The sequence below is a fragment of the Nelumbo nucifera genome, chromosome 3 (assembly GCF_055504915.1).
Source record: "Nelumbo nucifera cultivar China Antique chromosome 3, China Antique-T2T, whole genome shotgun sequence".
Taxonomy (NCBI): domain Eukaryota; kingdom Viridiplantae; phylum Streptophyta; class Magnoliopsida; order Proteales; family Nelumbonaceae; genus Nelumbo; species Nelumbo nucifera.
The window spans coordinates 1164928-1179793 of record NC_142651.1 but is presented as its reverse complement, the minus strand read 5'-3'; the positions used below and the strand labels follow the sequence as shown (position 1 = coordinate 1179793).

Below are 14866 nucleotides of genomic sequence, written 5' to 3'. Positions count from 1 at the left end.
TCTAATCTTAATAAAAAATACACCTAATTGTAATTACCTATTTTGTGTAAAGGACTTTAGAGAATATGATCCTTTCTTTAAACCTTCCAAAAAAATGCAAAAAGATATTAATGACATTTCGTCTTGCAATGCTTGCCATTAATGGCATTCCTAAAGAGAAGACTAAAAAATAAAAACTATAAATAACTAGAAAGTAGAAACTAAGTTAAGTACTAACTAATAAGTACTAACTAGGAACTAAGTCAATTCGGTTTCGATTTTCACAGTAACTAGAAAGTAGAAACTAAATTAGGTACTAACTAATAAGTACTAACTAGGAACCAAGTCAATTCGGTTTCGATTTTCATGTACCGACCCATCGATTTATACTTTTTAATAACCCAAAGCCGACCAATGAATAAAGAAAACCCAGACAACTCGAGTTGGGTCGGACCAGGTTGGTTGGTTTGGTCGGTTTGGGTCTTCTTATGAACAGCCCTAGTTGTGAACTCCTCCAAGAAACGTTTTGGGAGTTGGGTGATGGGGTGGCAAAATTCTGTCCCATATAACAAATATCATTGATTCGGCCTCACCATTGAATTGAATGGGTTGCAACTAAAACAATGGCTATTCCCATTTCCCAAAATTAGCCTAATCAGATTTGATTTAAGCCTTAAACCATCTGATCTGCCTTGAGCATTATTTGTAAATTGTTAACGCTGCCTTCTCTTTTTACTTCTCGAGTCTTCTCCAGCCCTTCACCGACCAGTCAAATACAGTAAAATCAGAAGGTAACGGTCAAACATCAAGTAGGTGTAGGTCCCATTGGAGTCCGGTATTTGCATATCGATGCTCAACAAGCGACGAGTTGTGGAGGCTCCAGGCCCATGTACAGTCCTTGTCCTTGGACACAGAAATGTAGTTACTAAGAGAACAGGAAGAAGAAATTTTTGCAGCTCACATGAAAAATTGCCCGAACATAAGTTACAGAATGTATGTCTATCATTTAAATATACTTCAATCCGCTAATATGGAGTTGTCTAGAGATTAGATACTGAGCCAGGGAATATATGATTCCTAATAAACCCAGTATCTTCACCTTGATAACATCAGTTATAACAACGGATGGTATGTTGAGAGGAAGTGTAAGCAACTGCATGGAGTCTACCTGCTTTCTGTAGCTCCATACAAACCGGTTGAAAAGGATATGGCTAGGGAAGGTAAGGATGAGGAGAGCCGCATTCTTGACTGCAAAAAACCAGTCTGGCCCTCCAATTTCCAGGCCCCACCCAGCATTTCCATTCCAGACTTCCTCCCAAATCCTATAAAGAGAAGTCAGTACCAAGTAGACTGAGATGACAAAAGTAACTGGGAAATATCTTTGCCTGTCACTGAACCCCGCAACAATGTCTGAATCCTGGTTGAGTAGGAGCAGGATAGGTGCCAGGAAGAATACTGCTCGATCTGATCCGCCAGTGAGCTTGATATTAAGTATCAAACAGATGGCAAAACATATGACAGTGGCTACATTACCCACAGCTGGCATCCAAGCCCCCTCAGCTGCCAACCTCTTGACTGTGAAGGTTGGCACAGCTGCCACTCTCCGCTGCTGCATGAGCCTCAGTTTTGGAGGAAAACCAGCAGAACTACTTCGGCCAGACTGATTGTGCATGCCTCCTCTGTCATGGGCCTTCTCATGCATCAATGAGGCCAGCTCGAACTTTATCTCTAATGCAATAAGCATAAAGATCGCAGCATACAATCCCAGCAATGAAGTCCTTGCTCCTTCAACCGCCAATAGCATAGTAAGCTTACCATCTTCCTCTCCAGTTCCACCTTCTGGAAAGAAGTTTCCAGCTCTTACCTGTCCTTCCAGTAGGTAGGTAACTGGGAAGAGTGCCACCAATAGAGCAAACACCCATGGCAGGAGTTTTGGGCTTGAAGCAGATGGGAGATGAGTGAAGACCACAAAGACGGAGGTGCAAACCACAGATACAACAATGAGGGTGTGGAGAATTGTTGCTTGCAGGAAGTATTCAGCAGATATATAGACACCCAGAGCAATCCCCACACCAACAGCATAGAATGCCCTCAGCTCAACAATGTACTTGATAGGAATAATAGAGGTGACTGCTGCAAGAGTGAGGAGGATTGCTGTCATGAGCAGCCATGATGGCCATGTAGGCTTTGATGCCACAAAACCATAGATTGAGACGTCATCAGTAGAATGGTGAGCTGCTTTGATCGACTCTGAATGCAAAGCCCATGACAATGGAATTGGAGGCTGCATTAGGATAAACAGCAGACCCATTGCCACCACCAGAACAAGGCATCTCTTGGCCAACTGCACAAAGATAAGAAAAACATTTTTTGTTAGATCAACCCCACATGAATTGGTAAGTTGCAAAGAATGAAAGATGACAAAACAGGAGCAGTTGTGAACAAATGCTGTGTCTTATAACCAAAAGTGTTGATTTTTTTTTTTTTTTTTTTTATTTGAAGTCTTGTGAAGCATCTTACCATGTACCAAAGATAACAAAGATCATGAATTATAATAAATGAAAGAGGAAGACGTCAGGGTTTTCTAAATTGGGAGACATTTCTGGTCAGTTTCTGTACCTAAATTGGAGTCTGTGAAGGGAGCCCATAGTCCTCCTAGTCAGTGTATAAATAGGCATTGGTAATTGAATTTTAAAAAAGAAAATTAATGGATTGAACCTTGCCAAGTTTATTTGGTTCCAATATTGACGTTCCCTAAACTCTCAAACCCTAAAACCATAAATTCTAGTTTTAGTAATATTTTCTCTATTGCTTATTCTTTTATTTGTCTATATTCTCTCTCATTTATTACATTCTTTCTTTTTTTGGAAGGTTATCAAATCTCATTTGACTCATAACTTAACCTAGTTGCATTTTATCTTGAGTGCTTCTCACAGTCGTTAACTTTCTTGAATTTTCTTCATTCCTAGGTTTTTCTTGCTATTTTCTTGATTTTCTACTGCCTTAGCATCAGGGACCATTTGATAATGGCTTAAATGGCTGAACCAAGTGACTTATTGATGGATAAAATAATTAATAATTAAATAATAAAATATTTGAGGGTAGAGTAATTAATCCAACTTCAGTTTCAATAATTAAGGAGATCACGGCCTCCTCGATAATTGATTCACTAAGTGACGAAGCGATAGGTCATTTAGTTCAACTATTTATATTGTTATCAAACAGACCCATACCCAATCTGACACGAAAGAAAGAGATATACCATAGGAACATCCACAAATCATCTCTAGATATCATGGTTGCAATCCTAAAGTCCTCCCTGCTCTGTAATCCACACTAAGGAACTCAATCCATCCAAACCATCCACCACAAACCCTATTGCATCAAGTACCTAATCTCACATATATTCTGATCTAGCCATACGAAACACTAGAAAGAAGTTGTAAATTATTTGCCTTGTCAAATCTCAAGTTAGAAGGAAAGAGAGACAACATGAAAGGGCAAGCTCATTATAGTAAAGTTTATACCTGTACATGAGAAAAGTGGATGGCAACTATAGGTATGCAAGCTAAACCCGTCAAAAATATACAGGCACCCAAAAGTAAGCCATCTGATGGAGGCCTTCCATTCCACCATTGGAGGACTTCAAAAATTGTTTCACTGCAAAGCCAGGCAGAAAAAGCAACTATACCAGCATGTGCATAACCCTGCCAAGGTTTCATCTTTGAAGCTGCTTTAGATCTATCCCTGCAAATTTAGACAAAAGGGATTAAGCAAAAAAAAAATTGACTTCATCTGAATTAAAGAAGCAGGATGTAAAGGAATATAATAGTGAAACACTCCATTAAGTACTTGTAAAGAAGCAGTGGAGGAGAAACAGCCAACAACAGAACAGCTGTCACCCATACAACAGATTTTGATACGACAAAAAGCATTGCCAGCTTTGAAGAATAGAGGCAAGTTAATATCCAGACTGCCTTTGGTCCAATACGGTGATCCAGAACCAATCTCCTAACCACAGCCAATCCCACACAGGTTGTCAAGATAACCATGTAGCTTGGATACATCACCTCATCATCCAACCCAAAATAGTATATACTAGAATAATTGAAAAGACGATCTTCAATGTAGCATAGCAGAAGAGTGTGGCTGATAAGCCCAACTTCAGTCAAGAGACGAAGTTTTGAAGGAAGGAGAGCAAAACCTGGAACAGCCATAGCTAGGATCACATTTGCTACTATCAACTTACAGAAGGACTTCAGGGACATGCCAGCCAACCAAATGCTGAGATTCCAGAAGTTGTGCATAACAAACCACATAACCATCAGGCTTGCAAGCAGGACAAATGCAAAATATGATGACAAGCTCTTCTTTGTAAAAAATCGAGCAATATAGAAACCAGAGATCAAAGGAAGTGGAACGAACTGCAAAATACAAGGCAATGAATGACTTTTTAGTCACTATTTCAATGGATACTCAGGAGTGACTTTATCTGATACTGTATGTATATACAGGAATTGCATAAACAATATCCAACTTATACTATCAATTGAAACACTAAGAAATCAAATAATTTTGAACTTCAGGATTAAGAGTCACATTAACCTCATTAGGAACTAAGATTAACCCAATAAGTGATAACCATTAAATAAAGTAAATGATGAGAACTACATTCCACATTTCACTTTTTCTCAACTGGTTATCTCCTGCATCACCAAGTAGACATTAACAGTTTAATGACTAACTGTTATAAAACAGTCGTGAATAACAAAACAAAAATTCATTCCATCAGTGAGACTTTCCTATTAAACAAACATAAAACAAAGGTAAGCAAACAATTGGCATGCCAATTTTGCTACAAGACTACAATAAACAAAGATAAGTGCAAAATCACACATACTTCAAAATGGGTTTCCTTCTCAGTGTTCAGACACTTGAATTTTTTAATTAATTGCCATGTCCAACACTTTGTCCATGCTTTTTCATTGACAAAAATGAGTAACAAAGCACCATATTAATAAACCAGTGTTACACGGATTCCTTAGTTTTCTATGGTCACCTCAAAGTGTTGCCACAACGATTTTGTACAAGGCGGCACTCACCTAACCGTTTAAACAACCACCTAGGCAAGAGGTCGTGAGTTCGATTCTCACAACACCCCTTAATATCATTTATAAAAAAAAAAACAAGGCAGCCACCTAGGCATCCAAAATGACTAGGTGGATACTTCACACTATTTTAATACTGGATGCCTTATGGTATTAAGTTACATTTACTGCACTATACCATTATTAATATAACACCTTTAACTTATTTTTTAGTCCTTCCTTCTGTTGTCATTCTTCTTCTAAACGAGGGGCTCTGTTCCTCTCCTTTTGGTTTATCTTTTTCCCTTTAAATAGGGGGATTTTGGTGCTGAACTTCTTTTGTTGTTTATTTTTTATCACTAAGATAGGGGTTCTTCTCCTTCCTTCTCATTGCCCAATTACTTTGCATCTGCAATAGCTGTAACAGGGATCTCTGTACTTCCCTTACATGCTTTTTGCCTTCCTTGCTCAACCCCAAACAAGCTTCCCTTCAATCCGGTGAAAACTGACAGCTGAACTATCTGATTATTCTTCTGCGATATGAACCTTCTCACTGCATTAGGAATGATCACATTATCCTTCAAAGCCTTGAAGTTAGCGATCCTTTCTAACTCTAAGACCACATTTTTCTCAAAATTTTGGTCTGCTACCAACTCTTCTCCCTCCAAACCAACCCCTTCAGATTTAGGTGAATTCCCATTATCTTTCACCACCACATTTCTTATGCTTTCAATAGCCTTGTCTGGGATCAAAGTGTCTTTCTCCCTACCCTTCAAAGGCACCCCAAACTTTTCTTCCAACATCCTAAATGCTTTCATTACCTTCACTATTATCTTGTTGCTGCCTTCAATCACTTGAGCCTTCCCTGTTGTTTATATCTTCCACAAATAGGCTGTTCCCTTCACTATGTCAACCCTCTGAAACCTTCACATTCTGTCCCAAGTGATTTCCTTCATGCCTTTCTTTTGGAGACAACTCTTTCTCCTTGTAAGAATATTGTGTTTGTACCAAACAAATCCTTCCTTGTCCTTCAATGAAACCTCAGTTACCTTTGTTAAGGGCTTGTTTTCTTTCACAAGCCCTACATTTCCTTCATGGCTTCATCCAATTCCAACGGAGACGATGATAGGCCCAAGGTTTAAAGTATCGGAAACGCAATGTGTATCGGAGAGACAATTTTAAGAGACGTATCGAGATTCGCATGGAAACACTAAGAAACTCATATAAATCCTAAAAACCTATGTTAATTACAATAAATGAGTTTTATATCACAATAAATAAGCTATTTAAACATAAAAATCAATATTTCAATGATTTATACAAAGTGTGAAATATTGAAACATAATTGGAAACTGTTGAAAAATGATGAAAGATTTAAAATGTTTGTGTATGCATACATACCATAGTATTTAAAGAATCAATATAATTTGTATTAATATTTACCATTTTTTAGAAAATAGGACTGATTGGCCTTTTGGGCCGGTTGGACCATGACTAGATTGGGTTAAAATTTTGCCAAAATTGCCAACCCGACTAGTCAAACTCGAAAACTAGTGAATCAGTCTTGATTTTAGAAAAACAACTGATTTTTTAAATTGTTTTAGCACATTAATGCAAACTTCTAAAGGCCATAACTTTTTGCTCAGATGTCCAATTGTGGTTACCTTAGTTTTTATTTTGGGTAACTTTTCGATATAGGTGCCTTATAAAAAAATTGAAATTAAAATAAAAAATATATATTATAAAAGAATACAATTATATAATTTGAATATATTAGAATCCAATATATAATTTATAATATTGTATATATGTATAATATATATATTATAATATATATAATAAATTATGTCATCACAATTTGACCTCGGTTGAACCTCTAACCTATTAACCTCTCCCTTTTCTGGGTTGATGTCCAGCCCGGTTTTCTAAACATTGATATTTATTATATATTTTAATGATAAATTTTAGCTTTTATTGGTAGTCATCCACTAACAAACAAATTTAATTAAGAATTAAAATACAAATTTATATAACAAACACTTGTGGTATGGCATAGTGGTGGACTTATAGTTGTTGCAAACAAATGACTAGGGTCCAAATCCCTTTGTCCTCTATTTATGATTTTTAATAGGCAAGTTAGTGGCATGTCAAATTCAAATTCGAATTTGAACATTGCCTTAAATGCACTATTCAATTTGCCTTTAATAGCATGTTATTAAATGTGATAATTAATTAAGAGCCATTAAATTTGAATTTGAGTTACTAATATTAAGAGAGAAGGAGGGAAAATAAATTATTAAGATCATTAAATTCAAATTTGAATTTCGATTTGTATTGGTCGATACATACAGTGTATCAGACTATATCAGGATTGTATCGGCCGATACAGACCCAAAACGGACCGATACGGCCCCGTATCAGACCGATACGGCCCCGTATCAGACCGATACTTATGAAAAATACACAAAACATATAGAATTTGTATGTTCCGTGTATCGGATCTTCAACGAAACGCAACGTATCGGCCGATACGAACCGATACATTGCGAAATTTTAAACCTTGGATAGGCCCAAACTAAGGTCTACCGCTCGCCCAAATAGATTCAACATCAGACACCTAGGACTAAAAATTTGATTTGAAGTCTTGACTCGATAAGGGCCTGTTTTTTGTTACAATCCCTCCATTTCCTTCATCCAACTCCAACAAAGATGATGATAGGTCCAAACTAATGGTCTACCACTCACCCAAATAGATTAAACATCACATGCCTAGGACACAAATTTTGATTTGAAGTCCCAACTCCATTACCCTCCCACATGACTACTTAAATGGTCACAAGTATTTATTTGGCCCACCAGATCAACTAGCTCATCTCGAGTTGGTTCACAAGCTCTTACCTGACCTTTTGCATTCCCCATGTCACTTCCATTTTTCAAACCCTTGTCCCCATTATTACCACTAGTGTGAATGACTTGCCCTATCTTCCCCTCCTTCGGAATTAATTCCAAAATTGGAAACTCTACCCATGCCTTTTGCTAATCCCATTCCTTGCTCCCCCAAATCCATGTAGGGTCTATTACTATTTGAATTTACCAATCCACCTCTGCCATGTAGTGCCTCAGTCTCCACTAGGGGTGCTCACAGTTTGGTTAACCGAACTGGTGGTACCAGTTTTTGGAAAATCGGTAACCAAAGCCAATCAGTTAACCGGTTCAATCAGTTAACCAGTCGTTTTGTTTTTTTGGTTTTTCTTGCTCACCCCTAGTCTCCACCCTCTCATCTTCCTCTCCCCTGTGTCCCTCCTTCCACAAGGTTGTTTCAATGGAGGTCACCAACCTACAAAGAACATTTTTTCCTCTGAAAATATCTCTATTTTCCAAGGAATGTCTTCAAGTCTCACACCATCCAACTATATGGCCATTGAATCTAAATCTTACATGCAAACAAAGTCTCAAAGGGCAAACGAAGTCTCTTGCCTCCAAAAATGAAAAGGCAAGCCCAAGACTCTCAAAGGGCAATAGAGGGCAATAAAGCCCTCCTTGTACCGATAAAATATCCATAGAGGGAAATAAGGCCCCCCTAACCATTCTTCTTTCTTTCTGCAACATACCTCTGATCTTCTAACACTTTCATGCTCTTCCATTCTAAATCCCTTCTTGTATCGATAAAATGGGATTCCCTACCAGCCAAAACTCTGCACATACTGTGAAAACATGTGAATCCCACCACACATTGGAAACATCTCCCCATGAATTTAACATACATGTACGGATGATATTCCTAATGTATGGTTGGATGCTATGTGAACAGGGTTTTTGCTTGTAGGAGATCTGAGCCATGTATCAATTGCTCCAATCAAGAAACTTTTGAAACAAACAATTGCTTCACCTATCATAAACACCATAGCCATCTTTTGCTCTCTTACCACTAGGATTTTTTATTTCATTTTGAACCACCTGGTGTTTCTTGGTGGTTATTTGATGAATGTGATGATTTTCTATGTTTTGATATCAAATTTTTAGTTATTTGATGAACACTATTCCTAATTGTCAAAATAGGAAAATAACCTAGGATTTAGGGAATATTCTTAGAACCCATTACCTAGGTGCACTCCCCAGTCGCCTAGCTTTGTCTTGGCACACAAGCACCAGATCCAGGTGTCAAGAGGTATCTGACACATTAACCTCTAAAAATCCCAATACAGGGACACAGCTATAAAATTTATATAAGTGTAATAGAAATTAAAATTAAGAAAATAAATGATTGCCACTATTTGGATTGTTTAGAAAATTAAGTATAGCTAAGATAAAGATGTTGACATGGATGAGTGGAAATGAGAAACTCAGGAGTAGCTCCAATTAGTGACAGATGAGAGAAAGTCATCTGAGATGGTTTGTATATAGATGACAAATAATTGCAACCATGAGAAGGAATGAATTGATGCAACTAAGGTTGCGTTTGGAAACGATGCAAATAAGTGCAAATGCAAATATGTAGAGTGTAAAACGGTTCACATAAATTGCAAAAATGGGTTAGTTTTGCACTAACAAATTTACCTTCTTACCAAACAGACTTTTAGCTATAATGGATGCAAACTTGAATTCCAGTAAAGATTATGCTTTTTTTATCAAAAGCCCACTTGAATGCAAATTTACTTCTTTTTTATTGATGTACTTTTACATCTTATTATCAATGTAAATATGCATTGATCTGCCATTTGTCAATGCATAAATGTAATGTCGCCAAACACAGGCAAAAGTGAACCAGAGTGCAAATTTACCCTGAACCGGGATTTACACTCCATTTGCATCGTTTCCAAACGCAGCCTAAAAGTCTCTAAAAGAGCAAGGGAAAGACCAAAGAACATGTGGTATGAAGATCTAAAAATGATTTAAAGACTTGCAATTTGACAGAACATGGCTCTTGATAGAGCTCATGGCAGGACAAGCCAGCCCCAAGTAGGTGGAATTAAGGCTGAATTGGTCGAGTGGCTACTGTTGATTTATAAAAAATAATGGTTATTAAGCAATTAGAAGAAAATTGGGTAGCTTAACCAGTAGAACACTCACTTTCACGCAAGAGTGTTGGCGTTCAAGTTTCCATATCTCCATCTTGAAATTACTTAAGGAACATAGAAATATCCCGTCATATACAGTGTGTAGGTTGCTCATTCTAGCTATACATACTCACTTTAATTTTCGCTAGCAAACCCAAGACTAACCAAAGGTTAAAAGTTCCAGTGACTCTTGTAAGGTAATATACATAGGAAATTTGGGAAGCAACCATTTCACATATGTTAACTTGCACTGACCAGTGGTTATAACTTTCAAGTTAAGGACCTTTCTATGTTGAAAGTTTAGGCTCTAATTCTCCATTGATCCCGATGCTACAATTCTAAACCAGCTTTTGGGAATGTCCAACAGACAAAAGAACTAAACTGTGGGGACATTTAGCAATTATACTAACAGATAGCACATGAGTTTTATAGCTATTAGCCACAGATTGGGTTTTAAAAGCCATTGGACCTAAACAAGATGGCACATGAGTTTTTATAACTATAAGCCACAGATACAGTAGCATACCAATAAAGGGAAGCCCACAACGATCGCCCCGGCTGCACTGACTAAGACAGACAAAACCGTGAACACGACTGAACTGAACCAATCACCAACCACACCAACTGCATAAGCCCCAGATGCAGCAGCACCGCCCAGCATCGTAATCGTTACAAGAAGAAAATTTAGAGGCGGGGGTACCTGAATGTAGCGGCTGAACGAATGGAAAACAACCCGAACCTCCAAACAAATCACAACCACCACCAGTGCAACCGCACCGTTTACGACCCGAATGCTATGCAGCTGCGACGCATTCTTCGTGACCCACCACAATGCGCCTCTCGTCGAGGCGTAGAGCAAGAACAAGAACGGAACAAAGAACAGAAGAAACAAATCACAGACCGAATTTGCCGAGGAGAAGATGACTGCGCGGTGGGAGGCAATGTGGAAGAGCAGAGGGAAGAAGAGGAGATACAAAGTATGGATACAGCTTTCAAGGGGGCTTAGAATCAGAGTTTCATCGGGGAGCTCTCCGCCATGGTAACCAATGTCTTGCTTCGATTTGAAGGACGACATGCGAGGAATCGAGAACAACCAGTAGAAGACACAGTCGAAGATCATAAGATAGTAGGAGGCGTTGCTCATGCCGACTGCCAAGATGCTAGCCCACGTGAAGAGGACCGAAGCAACGATGGGAACGCAAGCAAACAGGAGTCGCTCGAGAGAGAGGACGATGGAAGGATATTCGATCTGGATCCATTTGAACTGGAGGGAGGACCAGGTTCCGATCATGAAGTTGGTCAGTGCGCAGAGGAAGGCAGCGAGGAAGGCGAGAGGGAAGGAGGTGAAGGTGGAGAAGAGAGAGGAACTGAAGAAGAAGGCCAGCTGGGATGCAACGAGGGAGAGCCAGATTGAGAAGAAGGAAGCGGATTTGAAGGCGAGGGAGTCAAGGATGTAAGCGATCATGAGTCCTAGGGTTAGGACAGCGGCGACCGGAGTTCCGCCGAGGTCAAGGAGAAAGGCAGCGCATGGGACGAGGGCGAGAGCGATTCGAGGGTTATGGATGAAGGAAGGAGAGAAGCGAGGGTTATTCAGGGATCTGATGCTGCTGCTGCTACTTCTGTTACTGCTTGGGTTAGAGCTGCGGTCTGGTGAGAATCCACCGGCATTGAAGGAGGAGAAGGTGGGCGCGCTGGCGGAGGTCGAGATGTAGGGGCGGTGGATTCGAGGTTGAAGCTCCGGCGGCATCATTTTCGCCGAGTCCAAACTCGGAGACTCAGAAAAATAACTACTAGTGTGATGTCTTTCCTTTCCCGTCTGCAATGAAATACCGGTTAATAACTAATAACAACAAACAAACTAGATCAAGATCAGGACCCGGTGTTTTAACGTTTAAGGTTTAACAAATAAAACTCGGACTCGACTCAAGCGGTCATTATAGTTGAGCTGATTTTTCCGAGTTTGTAACGTTAATGCTAGTTGAGTCCTGTCAACTCGCCCGACACCGAGGCAACTCGATGAATTTTGGAACCATCCGAACCAGACAGCGCCACAGCGGGAGCTATGAAGTAAAAAGATAAAAAGAAGAGGGAAGGGGTGGGGAGAGATATCTCTACGCTATAGCTAGTCCACACGAGTAGTAGTAAGAACATCAGAGGGTTTAACCTTCTTATCGCCATCCATCTATCATCATACGGTTAGTTTGGGATGATTGGCACTTAGGCTGCGTTTGGAAGTGATGTAAAACGTCATCGATGTAAAAGTTTATGTGGGTTTGGTTTTTGTCGACATTTGATGGAGTGTAAATCAAGGTCGATGTGAAACTCCACTCCAGTTTAGAATTGTCAGCATTTGGATGGAGTGGAGTTTTACGTTGTAAATCAATTTTAAACCTCATCTAAATTAAAGTTTTACATTGATTATCGATATAGATACTACGCCAATAAAATCAATATAAAAACCCCATGCTTTTGAAACTCAATGGTAATTTTTTTTTTATGGTTTAGTGTAAAACATCATCAATGAATTTTTACATCGATGACATTTTCCAGCACTTCCAAACGCAGCTTTAGGGGGTATTCAATTTTTTTTTTTTTTTGAGAGAGGGGAAAATTGGTCAATAGAATTGTATACATTTGAACATAAAACCCAGTTTTTTTTTTCAGATTTGTGTGGGATTAAGGAAATTTAATTTTCAAATGTAAATAACTTTTACGTAATGGGGAAAGTTGCCAATACTTAGATGAGAAATGGATTTTTATGACTAGAATGGTCATTGTCTTATTTATATAAGAAATAAAAGAACATGGATAGATGCACTTACCTAAATAAATGTTTTGGGGTAGATAAATACATTTACCCAAGGTTCAAAGTATTGACACGTATCGGCCAATACGTATCGTTCCGGGACCCCTCCGATATGCCCCTATAGTGGGTGTATCAGGGGTCTGACCGGTTCAGGGGATGGAGGAGACCTAAATTGCCCCCCCTGAACCAGTTTCAAAAAAAAAAAAAAAAACAGTATCGATTTGCCCAATATGCCCATACCAGCGTACCGGGCATATCGATATTTTGAACATTGCATTTACCCAAATAAATAATTTATGAAAGCAAACAGGGCCTTAGTTGTAGATTTCAAGTGCATGACAACCCTGCAACAGATGAGACGAAAGGACAAAGAGGTAAGTGAGGTAAGAAGATAACCTTCCATTCCATGAGCTATTGAGTTGAGCTCCCAAGGTCTCAGTAGCTGCGTGCAGGCTCCAACCCCAAGTGACTATTTGGGAGGGATTTTACCCGTTTGCTTCTGGCTTTGCAAGGTGGGGCCTCACACAGAAAACCAGCCTATAGCTGTATTTGTGAAAAAACCTAGAAAGCCATGATATATTTTCATTAAACCCAAAATCCTACTTTTTACTGAAAATTTTGGCTTTTCATTTTTTTTTGGGAAAATTCCTGATTAGTACCCTTTACTTCGGGCTTAATATCACTTTGGTCCCTAAACTTTAAAATGCGATAGTTCAATACTTGAACTTTTAAAGCGTGACAATCTAGTACATGTTGTTAAGTTATTGTTAACCAGCTGTTAAGTGGCATTTGAAAAATACACAAATGCCCTTCGAGTGTCATCTAATTTTCTTTATCAACTATCCAAACATTGACAAAAAATTAACAGTCCCAAATCCTTGCCTCTTCTATTCAAGAAATTTGGGGTCATCAGAATGCCCACTCAAATGTAACCCTAACTTGCTTGAATGGAAGAGGTAAAGATTTATGATTGTTAATTTTTTTTTGTCAATGTTTAGATGGTTGATAAACAAAATTAAATGACACTTGAAGGACGTGTGTGTCTTTTTCAAATACCACTACACCCAAAGTACAGAGTATTAATTGGAAAATTTCCTTTTTATTTCACCTAACATGAGTTCATAGCTCTCCGTTCCAGGTTTGTTAGCTCATGTATGATGTAACACCTTCATGAAAATCCTCCCAAACGGGCATTTAGTAGCTTCTTGAAATCTAATGGATGCAGTTTAAACTTTAAACTCGAGACAGGATGGGAATACGAGAAGCTCATAATCAGTGCCGAAGCCCATAATAGAACCCACTAATAAGTAACTTTCAGTTCATCTAAGATCTCACCGTCGTTTGTTAATTGCTCTGTTAATTATCTCCTTTTTTTTTTTTCTCGAGAAGCAATGAAATATGAGAAATATGATAAAGGTTTTAAATTACTTGAAATTTGAGAATTTAGAAACTGAATGAATTTTTTTCGCAATTTCTAAAATTTAACTAAAATATCAGTGCATAATTCATGTCCAGTCTTCTCTAGAAATTCCACATATCCAATCAGAAGTAGTGTTAGTGTCAGGATGAAACATAAAAATTCAAAATTCTCTTGATTGTTGCACTAGAAAAGACTATTGAAAGAATAAACAAAGACACAATAAAAAGTATGTATCTATATTTTCTCTATTTATTCCCTTATAAAAAGAAATACAAGTCCATATTAAATTGCTTAAAGGAATAAACGCAATGCAACCGTCAGTAGCCAACCCAGTCTTCTTCCACCAGGCACCAGGCAGATGAATGGCATGCTGGATCTTCTCTCTCTCTCTACAATGGTTGTGAGTTTGATGAATGATAAATAAATCACAGATGGATGCTACTCCCCCCAAAGTGGATTTAATTCCGCATCAGCGCTGGAACAAATCAACTAACATACCAATGAACCAGCCCTCGGG

General features: G+C 38.5%; 1 protein-coding gene across 1 annotated transcript; it reads right to left on the bottom strand.

Moving 5' to 3' along the window:
- Positions 1 to 926: 926 nt before the first annotated feature.
- LOC104592724 (uncharacterized) lies at positions 927 to 12175 on the bottom strand. Its single transcript, XM_010252187.3, has 4 exons — positions 10650 to 12175; positions 3832 to 4403; positions 3507 to 3726; positions 927 to 2323 (listed from the first exon to the last, which is right to left on the bottom strand). Exons 1-4 carry the CDS (start codon positions 11871 to 11873, stop codon positions 986 to 988), a joined length of 3354 nt encoding a protein of 1117 aa, XP_010250489.1. The 5' UTR covers positions 11874 to 12175; the 3' UTR covers positions 927 to 985.
- Positions 12176 to 14866: the final 2691 nt, after the last annotated feature.

Bases quoted from the DNA above. Each gene is read 5' to 3' on its own strand.
- LOC104592724 (XM_010252187.3), bottom strand. From the start codon at position 11,873: ATGATGCCGCCGGAGCTTCAACCTCGAATCCACCGCCCCTACATCTCG. The intron at 4,404-10,649 runs GTATGCTACTGT...TGTATTTTGCAG, and splicing joins TTGTGGGCTTCCCTTTATTG to TTCGTTCCACTTCCTTTGAT. The intron at 2,324-3,506 runs GTATAAACTTTA...ATCTTTGTGCAG, and splicing joins TCCACTTTTCTCATGTACAG to TTGGCCAAGAGATGCCTTGT.